Source organism: Gambusia affinis, linkage group LG05, assembly GCF_019740435.1.
Source record: "Gambusia affinis linkage group LG05, SWU_Gaff_1.0, whole genome shotgun sequence".
Classification (NCBI taxonomy): domain Eukaryota; kingdom Metazoa; phylum Chordata; class Actinopteri; order Cyprinodontiformes; family Poeciliidae; genus Gambusia; species Gambusia affinis.
In genome coordinates, this window is record NC_057872.1 from 18,378,038 (window position 1) to 18,393,128 (window position 15,091).

General features: G+C 38.1%; 1 protein-coding gene across 3 annotated transcripts; it reads left to right on the top strand.

Annotated features, from left to right (window-relative positions):
* Positions 1-1,208: 1,208 nt before the first annotated feature.
* Positions 1,209-15,075, top strand: gnb3a (guanine nucleotide binding protein (G protein), beta polypeptide 3a). 3 transcript variants are annotated; one of them, XM_044116842.1, is made up of 10 exons: positions 1,209-2,836; positions 5,120-5,268; positions 7,239-7,343; positions 8,267-8,412; positions 8,885-8,948; positions 10,261-10,423; positions 11,330-11,396; positions 11,472-11,673; positions 11,751-11,967; positions 12,993-15,075. In XM_044116842.1, the coding sequence occupies exons 3-10, from the start codon at positions 7,287-7,289 to the stop codon at positions 13,097-13,099; spliced, it is 1,023 nt and encodes a 340-aa protein (XP_043972777.1). In that variant the 5' UTR covers positions 1,209-2,836; positions 5,120-5,268; positions 7,239-7,286; the 3' UTR covers positions 13,100-15,075. The 3 variants fall into 3 exon arrangements, with proteins under 3 accessions (XP_043972777.1, XP_043972776.1, XP_043972775.1); XM_044116841.1 differs by lacking the exon at positions 1,209-2,836 and having other exon boundaries at positions 3,922-5,268; XM_044116840.1 differs by lacking the exons at positions 1,209-2,836; positions 5,120-5,268 and adding an exon at positions 6,522-7,135.
* Positions 15,076-15,091: the final 16 nt, after the last annotated feature.

Below are 15,091 nucleotides of genomic sequence, written 5' to 3' on the forward strand. Positions count from 1 at the left end.
AAGTTCGACTGACATGAGCCTGACGCACAACACTCTGCTACCAAAAAAAGCCCCCAAAAAACAGTAGAGAAATGTTGGATAGAGAGAGAGAGGTGAGCGAGGTTAAAAAAAAGGATAGAAATAGAGAGATTACTGTTAATCCCTTATAAATGAGTGCATTTGTTTATGAAGCTTAAAAAGTCTCCCATTTAGAATATGGATTATTAATCCAAGGAGAGAGCACTTAATCATACACATCCAGTGGTGTGACAGCCGGCCGGCCTCCCACTGCAGCCTCACCATTCCCATTACAACCAGTGTCTCTTTGCAGCCTTTTCTACCGGGCCCATATTAACACTCTCTGCTGTAATCTGACACAAATTTGGGTCGAGCGGCTCATTTAAAGTAGTTTTAACCCTTTCCTTTCCTCGCCATACAAAATGTTGGGGTTAATCTCCAGGTGCCATTATTCTCCCGACTGCCTGGTGCTGCGATCACAGCCATGAAACTCACATCCAGGCATCTTCCTGCTGTTTGGAGTTTTAGCAGAAATTACATAGAGCCCGGATGACAACTTCTGAAACTGAAATCAGAGCTTCCCGTTGTCGGTCTTTTCCTCAAACTCACGAGCTCTGCTTGGTTTTCTGTGAATGAACTGACTCAGCCGGGTGATTATCTTTGATTTCTTTTTAGATCTACAGAATTAGATTTACCATGAACACGAGGTTTGGTCTGGAAAACATAAAAATAACGTTTAAAGAAATCTAACTTAATTGGAAAATTACAGGGTTCTTGAAGCAGTCTGTAAATGTATAGAGTTAGATTCAGGTATTTATCAATTATCGTGATAAATTTCTTAATATGATAAAAAAATTCAGATTTATTGTCACGACTCAAATTCAAAAATACTTTATTGATCCCAAAGAGAAATTATCCATCCATCCATTTTCTGTTCACCCTGGTCCCTAATGGGGTCAGGAGGGTTGCTGGTTCCAATCTCCAGCTACGTTCCGGGGGAGAGGCGGGGTTCACCCTGGACAGGTCGCCAGTCTGTCTCAGGGCAACACAGAGACACACAGGACAAACAACCATTCACACACACACTCACACCTAGGGAGAATTTAGAGAGACTAATTAACCTGACGGTCATGTTTTTGGACTGTGGGAGGAAGCCGGAGAACCTGGAGAGAACACGCATGCACAGGGAGAACATGCAAACTCCATGCAGAAAGACCCCGGGCCGGGAATCGAACCCAGGACCTTCTTGCTGCAAGGCAACAGCTCTACCAACTGCGCCACTGTGCAGTCCTCAAAAGAGAAATTAAATGTTGCTAATTTAAATCATTCAACGAGTTATTGTAGGTTGTTATGGGAGGAAAGATCTCCTGTAGCAGTCTGTATTTCAGCAAATTTGAAGAAGCCTCTGACTGAAGAGGTTGATCTTTCATTGATGTACAATAATAGTTCTGTAGCTTTACTAAATCTTATCACATCACGTCTTTAAGTCGCTGATTTACAAAAACAATAACTGGAAAAGCAGGCAGTGACTTTTAATTTAAATATTTCCTTTCTATCTGTAAGCGCTCTATCCTCATGGTGGAACACGACGGTGGCAGCATCATGCTGCTTTTCTTCAGGAAAACTATTCAAAGTTGCAGAGACGTCACTTTTAATTCATGACACATTCAGATTCCAAGGCTTTACGTTGGAAATCTCCTGATGAACGGTAAATAATTTAAGATTATTCATCTGATTCATTCATACTACCAACATATTGTCCCGTTAGTCCTAAAATCACGACTTGCTACTTGCTCTCTGTGTCCTGTCTGGTGTGTCTGCTAACAAATCCCCTCTTTGCATTTCTGGTTTTTGTGTCCCGCAGCCTGTCTCTCCCAAACGCAAACACTCTTTCCAAATCCCGGGTCAGGGCTGCTGTCGTCACTGCACTCGACGGAGCACAGGTCAACACTTTAAAACCCCCCGCAGCTTAATTTATCCTCACTGCGTCGTAATATAAACCTCAAAATGGGCCGCACACACATTGACACACATTACAAGCCTGTTTATTCTGCTCCAGATTTAGATATATGGATAAAACATGCAAACAAAGAGTTCATGCTGTGTTTTGTTTTTTTGGGGTTTTTTTTGGCACAGTGTTTATCTTTACTGGTTTCAATCCTTGATTGGAAATAATATGTTAATATTTGACCCGTTTAACCTTTGGTAGGGACATTTTATTTTATTTTATGTTAATTGCAGGCAGCGTTTTAGCATTTGAGTCCGTTAGTGAAGATTTCTAGTCAGTTTTCTTCTCACGATGCTCAATCAGTTGTTATGTTTGTGTACAGATTGTTTTGGTGACCACAAATTCATACAAACGTTACTGCTTTAAAATGACTATGTTTTAGGTTTTATTAATATAATATTAGCCAATCCAAACATTCTGTGTGAAAAAACAAACAAATAAGACATGACAGATTTAAAAAACTGAACACAACCCATAGATATTGTGATTTCTGGTAACTTTATAGCAATAGAAGTTTAAATTTCAAATAGATTTTAATTTCATTATGATATCAACGCCTGTATTAACCATTTAGTAAAGTGATGTTAATATTAACAGAATATTGCCTTCTGTTAATATTAACCAGAGTATCATTTATCTTGGTCTGTTTTCCAGCTTTTTATTTCCTTCCTTTATGATGCCACTGCAATGTAATGTTTTGTTTGTTCTATATTTTCATTATGTAAAACACTCTGAACTGCCTTGTTGTTGAAATGTGCTACACAAATAAGCTTCCCTTGTCTAATTCACTTCATCTATTCACACAGGTGCTGCAGCCGGAGCTTTAGAACGGTCAGTTATAGAAATACTTTTCTATCGCTGGACAAACGTGAATACAGAGGAAAATCTTGTGTTTTACCTGGTATAATAAAAAAAAAAGTTCTCATGTAAATTCAAGTTCATTTGTATGGCACATTTCAGCCCAAATCATAAAAACACAAAAATAAAAAGTAATATAAAACATTATACGGCCAAAAATTGAGAAATGAGCGACAAATGTTACATTTTGTCAAGTGCCATCATCAAAATGATCAATGATCAATATGTTGATCAATGTTCCAGTGGTTATGAGGCAAAAGCAGCTATAAACAGGCAGGTTTGCAGCCTTGATTTAAAGGAACTCTGTTTCTGCAGTTTTTCAGTTTTCTGGAAGTTTGTTCCAGATTGGAGAAGCTGAATGCTGCTTCTCTGTGTTCGGTTCTGTTTCTGGAGATGCAGAACTAGAACCAGAAGACCTGAGTGGTCTGGAAGGTTGATACAAAAATTAGCAAATACTTTGGTTCTGATTTTTAGGCCGACCTGTGAAAACACTGTTGTAGTTTAAAACGTAAACCACTGCAACATTTACCTTTCAAACATTGTTCAAAAGGTAAATTCATACTCAGACTTAAATGACAATTAAATGTTAAGTCGAAGAAGTAAAATCAACACATCATTCAGTTCCCTCATCCTGACAAAGTACAGGGTGACAGTGGAGAGGAACAACTTCCTCTGCAGCAGGAAGGAGAGTCCTAAGTGGAAACGCACCACTTGACCAAAAGCACCCAATCAGAGCCAGGAGGCGTGTCTTAGCGCTGTCAATCAGTGCTGCTAACTGAGTTAATGATTGACCTCCTGGCTCTGATTGGTTGTTTTTGGTCAAGCAGTGCGTTTCCATTTAGGACTCTCCCTCCTGTTGCAGAGGAAGGTGTTCCTCTCCACTGTCACCCTTAGCATTTGATTGTCATTTAAATCTGACTATGAATTGAATTTATTTACCTTTTAAACTGCAACAGTGTCTTCACAGGTTGGCCTAAAAATCAGAACCAAAACATTTGTTATTGTTGTATCAACCCTCCACTCCAGTCAGGACTTCTGGTTCTGGTTCTGGAGATGCAGACATGGAGAAGCAGCATTCGGCTTCTATGCCCTTTAATCTGGAACACACTCCCAGTTGGGAATAGTTGGAGGAAATTGGTATTTTCACGGATTTGTCTAATATTATGGTGACAGTTTTAACAAATATGTAATGAACATATTCTTGTAAAAGTCACACACTGCAGCTTTAATGAGAAACACAGACGTTTTTAAGCAGCAGGGTTTCCATAATGAGCAGCTCAAACAAATTACTGAAAGGTGTTTTGGGAACTCCAGCAGCTGATTTAAACTCTTTTTGCTCAAACGTGCTGGAGAATATTTGGTTTCTGCTGTCTTAAAAGTTAAATCTTTGTCTGGATCTGCCATTTCACAGAACAGATCCAAGCTAAGCTGTTTCATAACGACTACAGGTGATTTAGGTGGTTAGGTAACGTGCAGCAGCTGTGAAGAGAAACCTCTCTGGAGAATTTTGTCAGGTTTCATGAGAGCGTCTTGTTGTAATGAGTGAGCAGAAACAGAAAATAAAGATTTTAAATCAAACCAGACAAATCTTTCTTTGGGCACTGAAAATATGTCATTAAGAATATTTTAAAAAGTTGATTTGGTGCAGTGTAAATATTTAAAATCAGAAAGAAAAATCTCTGAACCATTTTGTTTTTCCCAAAAAGCCTTTAATTGGCAGCAGACTTATTTTCGAGTACTTTGGAAATAGCAGAACAATTAGCAAAACGTCACCTGAAGACTTTTGTCATCCAGTTTATAGTAGAGAGAAAAGAGAAAAGTGATAAATCGTGTAAATAGGAATTATTAATCTCGTTTTAATTTATCGTGATTAACTGATTTATTGCGACAAGCCTATCAGTAATTTCCCACATTATTCCTTCCAGTCTGGTCTCTGCTCTGCTGATCTTCCTCTCCATCCACCAACTTTCTAATATTAGCTTCAGTTCAGGTTTACAGAACACAAACTGCAGCTCCGACCTCCATAAAAAGCCATGTTCCCAGGTCTGACATCCAGTCTCCTTCCCTCCCCAGTATGGTTCCATCTCTGTGTTTCTCACCCTGCTCAGGCCCTGTGACCCCCCACATCCACGTTTTACACCTTGTTTGGTTTCCCTCTGCTCTCCCCCCGCCCTGCCCCTCTTCTCTGTCCATCAGGTTTTATCCCCTCGTTGCTGATCTGCCTTCATCCCTGCAATCCTCATCTGTTCCTGATAGGAGCGGTGGACCGAGCGAGAAGCATCGCGCCGCGTGTGGGACAACAATAAGTGACAGAGCGGAGGAGAAAGTGTTCTGAACTTATGACAACGACCTGAAGCGACTTGATCGCTGGAGGAAGAGCTGCTGAAGATCCAGACAGTCGATTGGTGAGTGGATGCTCATGTGCTTCCCTTCAGACTTTTGTTTCAGTGACCAGGAAAAAAGTTTACCGAAAGGATAAAATCACATTTAGTAATGGAAAATATCTATAAATCCTAAAGCTCATATGTTAAATTGCTTCATTGTTTTTGTTACGCTAAGTTGATTACCTCCTCCTTTATTTTATTTTGCTGTTTGTGTGTTTTATTTTTGTTGCTACTATTCATCCTCTAATCTTGTTTTTTCTGCAGATCAATACTTATTCTGTGTAAATTTAAAAATAAACTAAAATAAAATCACATTTATCATTAAGTAGTTTCTTTATCTTTTACATATAAAAGCTTTCAAATGTAAAAATCCTGCATATCAAGATGAATTAATTTTAATATTCCCCTTCATGCTGATGACAACCTCATATTGCAACGAACTCAGTGAACATATTTGTTTGCTAATCTTTTGTGGCGGATAAAACAAAGAGATTTGAGGCGAATATTATGGTGGTATTATATGGAGAGATAATCTCAGTAAAAGCAACTTCCCTCTCCTGTGGGATTCCTTAAAAAGCAGAATTAAATTGGTTGTGTGCACACATTCAGATTTATACTGAGGAATACGCGGAACCCGACTCTAACCGCCATTTTTCAACTTGATTTAAAACTTGATCAATAGATGTAATTTTCAGAAATTACTGCAAGAAAAATCTCCAGCTCCCTGTCCTCCATCTGCCCGTCTCGTCCCGCTGTCCTCTCCCCATCCCTTTCTCCGTCTCTCATCCAGATGTAAAGAGCAGTCAATAATCGGATGAGAGCAGATTTGATTCAAAAGGCTTCCCTTAAAATCTCAGCCCTGTTGGATTTTAAAAAAAAACTAAACTGGCTCTTCTGCCTCACCTCTCGCCCTCCCTCCCTGCCTTAATGCACTTCTCCATCCAGCAGCCATTTAATCACATGGGAACAATGACAGAGTTCCAGGAACAGGACGGCAAAAACAACAAATAACAATAAAATAAAAATAACAATAAAATCCTGCCCAGTTTTCACTTTCAGGATCATCAGCTGCTAAAAGAAACTGCCAGGTTTTAATTCAGATGTTGTTGGGGTTTTTTTTTTTATAAATCAGATCTCTTTCATTTAAAGTCAATACCACCTTCACTCTCTTCCCCTCCTTTTTTTTACTTTAAACAAATTAAAGGCAAATCCTCTTGGTCATGTGTTATGACAAGGGCACTCATTCAAATAGTGAGAAGAGCGACTGAGAGATTGCAGCCTGCACACATTGGATAGCACACACACAATTGTTTTTCAGGTAAGACAAAGGAAGAACAGATATCCTGATTGCTCATTCATAAGAAAAGTAATTTGCTATGTCAGCTTATCATATTTTTTGCTGTGAAATGCTCTATTTTTAAATCTGTGATTGCTTCTTCGCCTGTCTGCTGATTGCATTTGTCACACCGTGTGAGTTCGGCCATTAGGCGATTGATTTTCTCCCCTTTTTAATCACCACATTACCAAAATTCAAAAGCCATCAGCACTAAGTGAGAGCTCAGCACAAACTCTGCGTTGTTTCAGGAGGAGCCGATACACATCTGACACGGCTACAGGACATTCTGGTTTTCTGTGTACATTCAGGGTGAGGATGTGTTGCATCTTCTGGAAGAACAAACTGAGTCGTTAAAGTCATGTTTGCCTCCTGGTTCGACCTCTCTCTGGTTTCTGCGTGTGTGTGCGCTGACGTTGTCCTGAAGGTGTGCCCCGCCGGTTCCTCTGCGAGTTCCTGCGTATTTATGAAAGTTTGCAAAGCAGACGAGGGTTTGTTTGACTTGCAAAGCAGCACTTACTTGGAGTCAGGTGTAAGGCAGGTTGACAAGCTCAGGTAGGCGCGGGTTCGATTACAATATGAGGTGAAAGCTCAGGTGGATGGGTTTCTTTTTAATTACCTGACTTTTACTATGTTTTCTTCATGGTTTTTATTTTAGGACGTCTTTTTCTGTTTCCACTGGTGACATTTGCTGGTAATCAGCACCATGGGTGAAATGGAGCAGCTGAGAAAGGAGGCAGAAAGCCTCAAAGATCAGATCACTGTAAGTAGATCCTTCTCTGTCAAGAACCAGGAAAAAACTAAGTTTATTGTATTTTATGGTGATTCTCAGGGTAAACTATCATCCTTACTAAATGAATCCCTCTTATTCTGTGAATCAATAGGAGAAAAACACATGTAGAAAATTTTTCACATGTGTTTTTCTCACTGTTAAAATAACATGAGAAACATTTTCACATAGATATTGTCATAATGGCCTAATGTGTCATTTAAAAAATAAACATTACAAAGAATTTGATAGATTTTTTTATATATGTGTATCAAATTAACATGTGAAATAATGTCTTCATGTCACTTCCAAAAAGTATTTTATGTAGCAACATGTGAAGTTTTATTCCATGTTTTCTCATGTGGAAATTAAATTGCGTAACAGTATGTGAAACTGAAGTTAAAGCCTTCCATGTTTTTTGTCCAAAAATGTTTTTCTGATGTGAAAAATTATGTAACATGTGAAGCGCACATGATCAAATATTCAACATTTAAATTTTTTCCGTTCGTTTTTCACATGTAAATGAAACACATGGGAAAACTTTGCACATGCACAAACGTTTCCCGTGTGTAAGTTACATGTGAAGCTTTGATGGGATTAACCATCAAATCTAATGTTTTGTGCATGTATGTCACATGTATGTAAAACATGTCACATTAGATCATGTAATAACTTTGAAAATGTGTATTTCACATGTAAAAATTATAATTTATGATAAAAAAAAAAAAGAAAGTCAAAAACATGTGAGAAAAATGTGCTAACTTTTAAATTTTGGATGTTACATGTATTTATTTATGCGACCACATGTTCCCGAGTGTTGATGATGATTTCTGGTGACATAATCACATTAAAAAAACCTGAATTTTGTGCATTTTCTCTGTGAGGGTAAGCGTGTTTTGGGTCTGTGTGCTCTGTAGGCGGCCCGTAAGGGGGTGCAGGACACCACGCTGCAGGAGGCGGCAGCGGGGATCACTGTGGTGGGGCGCATCCAGATGAAGACCAGGAAGACGCTACGGGGTCACCTGGCCAAGATCTACGCCATGCACTGGTCCACCGACTCCAGGTAAATACATGCAACCATGCACACGAGTTCACCTGGTTTACCTGCAACAGAATCGATCTCTGTTAGGACGCACAACGGTGTGTTAGATACCATAATAACTCAAACAGCTTGGGAAAATTATTTTTCTAAATCTTTTGTCTAGTTCCTAGTTCAAATATCTTAGTTCACTTGAAATAAGAAAAACAAACTTAAAAGTAACTTTTCAGCAAGATATTGAAGCTTTCCTTAGTATTGATGAAAAGTTCTAGTTCCAGATAAATTCACTTATAGCAAAACATCTTTTCCGTGTTATAAGTGAAATAATCTGCCAGTGGAACTTCAATATTAATATTATTACTTCTAATTTATTTTTGTGTTATTTCCATTGAACTAAGATATTTGCGCTAAAAATTAGACGAAACTACTTGTTAAGATTTTGTGTTTTTTTCAGAGTTTGATGTGATTTTTGTGTTTTTATTGCTGTTTGCTGCAGGCTGTGTGTCAGCGCCTCACAGGATGGAAAGCTCATCGTGTGGGACAGCGTCACAACCAACAAGGTGGGTCAGAAACAAACACTGTCACCTGCAGCGATGAAGCTTTGGATTTGTCTTTCCACTGAGGACTGAATGTCAGGAGGTGTAACGCTGGGCAAAGAGCCAGGCGGTTTCATTTACAGAACATTTTTAACAAAATTCACTGTAGAAACACTTGAATGAGTTACAACTTTTTATTTATTGATGATTTTGTCTTTTTTTTGAATGCCTGTTTTACAGCTCTCTGTATGCAGCGATATCATAATAAAACTCCTGGTTATTGTTATCTAGTGTTTGTAAAAACTCTCTGTAACTAAACCTGCCTAATGTAGACAAAGCCTTGTCAAAACAACCTGCCAAAATATACAAGGTCACACTGTGACATTGTTAAATGTCAATACTACTTCTGGTTCAGGGGTTTCCTTTTTTATGTAAAATTTAAGGTAGAATTTTATATTAAATATGTTTTCTGGCTTTTAATGTTATCTATTATATTTTATGTCTTATTCTAAATGGGTTATTGAATAGGAATATTTAGCTCATATCTAAAGAGAGTGAAGAGTGAAAAACAAAACAATATCCAACATGAAATAATTTTTTAGAGGTGCCACTGAATTTTTAAAACTAGAAATAAGTACAGAAATAATTCATTAAATATAGAATTAATTATGTGCATTATTTCATTTTAAAAATTGGATATAGCTAATTATTTATTTGAAAAGTTGTTTCGAAGCAGCCAATCAGACGCCAGGTCTTAGCCCCGCCCACTGAGTTTGATTGGTGAAGTTGACAGTTTAAATTAATTCGTGATGTGCTTCAGCAAAGGTACATAAAATGATTTATTGAATCATTAAATAATTATAATTAGTTTGTAGAACGAAATAAATACATTTAATTGAGGCATGTATAAATAATTGTACCTTTAATAAATTATTTGTGCATTTACATCCAACTTTAATAAATTAAAGTTATTTATTACAACTTGGCACTCTTCGCTTGCTAAAACTAAATAAAACTATTTTGATATGTAATGGATTAATAGCATTATATTTCATTTTGTAGCATATTAGTTCTGATTGGACAATTAACAGTAGACGGTTTTTGGAATTAGTAAAATTTCATCTTTAAAAATCTATTAAAATAATTTAATTTTGTTAAATTTTATTGAAATTTTAGAATAAAGTGTTTTTAAAGGCCTTAAATCTATTATTTGCCTCTGTAGTGTTGTTCAAATTTATCCTAATTAAATTCAAAACCTTATCTTAGCTATTAGGCGTATGAAACAGCAGTTTTTCAGGTTTCTAAGACAGCTGGTCGCGTCCTGTGTGTGTCCCAGGTGAACGCCATCCCGCTGAAGTCGTCCTGGGTGATGACGTGTGCCTACGCGCCATCAGGAAACCTGGTGGCATGCGGCGGACTGGACAACATGTGCTCCATCTACAACCTGAAGGGGAAGGATGGGAACGTCAAGGTGATGCGAGAGCTGGCCGCACACACAGGTAGGACGGGTGAAATTGAAAAGACAAAAATAAATTTGCCACTTTAGGAAACAAAACAAAATTGTATTTTTTACTACAAAAGCTTTGGCGGTCGGATGAGGTAGTTTATTTTTGTCGTATAGACATTGATGTATTTCACTGGAAACACTTTTTTGTATCACGAGTCACATGATCAACAACCGGATGTTTACACTGGTGCAAACCGTGAAGAAGACGACGACAGGAAGTAGATGGAGGATGATGACGCAGCATGATTTTTCAATGACTTATCTCGTGAACAAACTTATTCACACGTGATTTTAACTGCTTTTAGTGGAAACACCGCAACTGCAAATTTGTGTTTATTTTTTTTTTACATTAGCAGAATATAGACAAAAGTTTTTGCAAATTTGTAATGAAAATGCAGTTACTGTGACCAATACTTGAGGGCACATCTATTCAGTCTAGTTCTATATTTTGTTGTCTGAGCACCTCCTACTTTATAATTTATATTTAGAATTCCTAATTGCACATTTTGAAAGGTTTGTTGCAGTTTGTTTTTGCGTGTTTGAACAACGTAGCCATCCTATTGTTTTTGTCCGTTTCAGTGTCATTATAATTTATTTTACACTGGTCGTTATACTTCTAATTGCTAAAGTTGTGTTGCGTTTACATGTTTGATCAAGCCAGTGAAGCTACTGGTGTATTTGAGTGTGTTGTACTGGTGCAGAGTTATCAAAGAAATTTATTATTCAGTATAATTATGCCTGTGTTTTCAAAAAAGAAAAGCTTTAAATCAGTTCAGTTCTGTCTTTCTGTATCCGAGCGACATCAGCTGATTCTAAACCCCAGATATTTGTGTCAGTATTGGAAAAGAAAAAAGTGGATCTTTTCATCTGTAGTTTTAAAACTCCTCTGTTTTCCCAGGTTATCTTTCCTGCTGCCGCTTCATCAGCGACACTGAGATCATCACCAGCTCAGGCGACTGCACCTGGTAAGAACAGATCGCAGATGATTGCACCGCCATCTTAGTGTTTAGGACATAAAATAAAAGCTAATTTCATTTCAGCATACTCTGGGACATTGAGACAGGGACCCAGAAGACTGTTTTTGCTGGACACCAAGGAGACTGCATGTCCTTGGCCGTAGCGCCAGACTTTAAGTTTTTCATCTCAGGAGCATGTGACTTTACAGCGAAGCTGTGGGACATCAGGGAGGGCACCTGCAGACAGACCTTTGGAGGCCATGAGAGTGACGTCAATGCCATTGGGGTACACATGAAGAAGACGTTTTCAGGAGGTTTTTCCTCTGAAAGCCTCGATTTGTAATAATTTGTCATTCTTTCCAGTTTTTTCCCAATGGTAACGCAGTGATAACAGGATCAGACGATGCCACCTGTAAACTGTTTGACTTGCGGGCTGACCAGGAGCTCATCACCTACCAGGACTCCGGCATCATGTGCGGCGTCACTTCCCTGGCCCCGTCCCTGTCCGGCCGACTGATACTGGCTGGCTATGACGACTTCAATGTGAACATCTGGGACACGCTGAAGGCTGAGAGAGTCGGTACGTACAGGTGGATAAATTATGGATTACACCAGACAATGGAAGAAACATTCGCCCTGCAGAGGACAGTGAGGGGAGCTTTGTGATGGCCAACCCATCACTTTGTTGTCCTTGGAACTGAATTTGCTTGTATTATTTGGCTCATTGTCCAGTTGGACTTTTAACTTTCTGCCTGATGTTTGACGCTGTTGCTTCAGCATTTCCACATAATGTTCTTTACTCATCATGCCATCTGTTTTGTGAAGTGCACCAGTCCCTCCAGCAGCAAAATACCCCCACAACATAATGTATCAGTTCATATCAATAATTATATTGATATCGATATATCAATATCGATATCAGATATTTTTTGTTTTAAATATCTGAAATAATGCCAAACTGGTGATGTGACCTTTCCTGTTTTATCCAGTTTTTTCTCCACAACATTGTTTTTTTATTTTTAAGCAGTTATGGGACAAAGTGGTGAAACCTGAAACTGCTGCTGAGCAAGTTGCCCAACAGGTTGTTGCTAGGTAACCATAGAGTGTGTTAGTGAGTTGATTGTACTCACTTTACCGAGCTAGTCTTGAGAGGTTTATTAGCTAAAGTCTTTCATCTGCCTACATCTCCCAGAATGCTGTGCAGTTCTGGATTATCTAAATATCTATTGTTATTGATCACAATTCTAACACATTATATATAGTTATTGGTTTATTGTCCATCCCTAATCCAAAACAGTTTCCTAATACAGTTTGATTGACCTATCAGGAGTTTCAGACCAATGACATCAATTGGACTATTGAAAACTATTGGAAAACAGTGAATATAAGCAAATAGAAATAAGTTTAATCATTTTGACTGACATAAAACAGAAAAAGGATGTTTGATTTAATGTTGGATAGTGTTATTTTATACAGTGCATGTAAATACCTAGTTTCAAATGCATAAATAAGACTTATATTTATATTGTTATGTTATTTATGTATCATATATAGTGGTTTTTATTTCAGAAAAAGTCACCTTCTTTGATTTATGCTGTTTTTCAGGGGTGTTGGCCGGTCACGACAACAGAGTGAGCTGCATTGGCGTGCCTGCAGATGGCATGGCCTGCTGCACGGGATCCTGGGACAGTTTCCTCAAGATATGGAACTGAGGCTGTCCCTCTGCTACAAGCAGAAAGAAAGCGGTTCATTTATGCTTGGAAACATGTGAAGATTTAAAACAAGACGAGATCAATGGAGGCAGGAGGAGACATAGAGTGAGAAGAGGGTATTTTATCTGTGCCAAGTCATTTCTAATGTTGGAGAAGAGGAGCGTAATGCAAGGGTTTCCTCTTCTCCCAGTCACACTGCACTCTCACCTTCCTTCTCATGTTCTGGCGGAAATTAGGGTAGAACAAAAGAGTGGGCGTCCTAATCAAATTTCTCATTAGTTAATCTGCAATTCAGATGAAACAGATGGCGGATACATAATTTTTGGAGCAATATTAAGATTACCCAATGCGAACAGTTGCCAAATGGAAATGGTAGCACGCTGGATGAGTCAGAGCTAAAAACATGTCAAGTCACAGCCTGTGTAGAGTCACAGACGCTCCACTTATATGCTGTTTTATATGAGAATGTAGGTTACACCATATGAATAACATGATTTACAATCATTAGTTTTAGCTTCGGTAGATCCCCTAAGTACTTAAACTTTCTTTTTATTTTCTAATTTTATTTAAACTTGAGTCAATAGTTTGCAAATGTCTGCATTTGTGTTTGTTTTGTATGTGACTGATGGACAATATTTAGCAGGATTTGGGATCATTTTTGGCTTTATCCCCTCAGTAAATAGGTAAAAACTCAAAATGACAGATGGATTAGTAAAATGGTTACTTGGTGACCCGTTTATCTCAAGTCAAAACTGTATCAAAGCAGTAACCTTGAATATTTATATATCTGCTTATACATTTATCTTTATAGCAGGTAGGCTCTGAATACCGATTATATACATTTAGATGATAAAACTAAAATTTCAACTACATTCTTTTTCAAAACTTGATCTGCACTGCAATGTAAATGAATAAATTTGGGATTCTGCTAAACAATTGCACATAGTCTTAATTTCTGACTCTCATAATGTTCACTGCTTTGATAAACTGAAGTTTACGTGAGAACACACTATCAGTTATATCCTTTTATTCTCTGTATCTGCTTGTCCTTGGAGGGTTGCACTAGTGTTCATCTCCAGCAGTCATTGGTCAAGAGGAAGGACACACACTGGAAAGGTCACTAGTCCATTGAGGCAACACAGAAACACACACACACCTAAGGGGAATTTAGGGAAACCAATTAACCTGACAGCAAAAGTGGATAGTCAGCACAAAAAATATACATATAAAGGGTACCACTTGTTTTATATATCTGTACTAGACTGTAGTCATCTGAAAAAAATACTGAAGAGTGGAAAACTGTCAAGTGGGGGATGCTGTGGTGGTGCAGGGGGAAAGCATGATCCACGCATTGGTCTTAGAGCTCATGGCAGTGGTCGCAAGTTCAATTCCTGGCCTGGCAACATTTGCTGCATGTCCTTCCCTTCTCTCATTACCCAGTTTCCTGTCGAACTTCCTTCAAATAAAGGCCACTAGAGCCAACAAAACCTTGTAAAAAAAAAAAAAAAAAAAAGAAGCAAAGTCTATTTAAGTGCAACTCAGCCTGTTACCTAGCAACCCCAGCGGAGCTCAGCCCATCACCTAGCAACCCAATGGAACTCTAGCAGGTTGGAAAAGTACTGTTTAATTTGTGAAAATGTTTAAGCAAACGCTCAAGATGGATGCAATGTAAAACCAAGGATGAGTACATGAAGCACTTCATGTCCACTGTGGAGGATTCTGTGGCGGCGCAGACAAGTTTATCTGCCTAAACTCTGGGAACACTGGAGTTTGTGGCATTAAAGTTTTAATACCTAGAGACTTACAAAAAAAATAAAAAATAAAAATTCTGGTGGACCCTAAAGGGAAAATGGGTCAACATTGAAGATTCAGCAGGAAAAAAATATACAAAACCAAATTAATTATTCCCCAGACACAAAAATCAAGATTGTTGATTGAGATTGTACAGACTTGTATGCACTCAAATCCCTTATAATTAAAAAAAAATAATAA

Bases quoted from the DNA above. Each gene is read 5' to 3' on its own strand.
- gnb3a (XM_044116842.1), top strand. From the start codon at position 7,287: ATGGGTGAAATGGAGCAGCTGAGAAAGGAGGCAGAAAGCCTCAAAGAT. The intron at 7,344-8,266 runs GTAAGTAGATCC...TGTGCTCTGTAG, and splicing joins GCCTCAAAGATCAGATCACT to GCGGCCCGTAAGGGGGTGCA. The intron at 10,424-11,329 runs GTAGGACGGGTG...CTGTTTTCCCAG, and splicing joins AGAGCTGGCCGCACACACAG to GTTATCTTTCCTGCTGCCGC.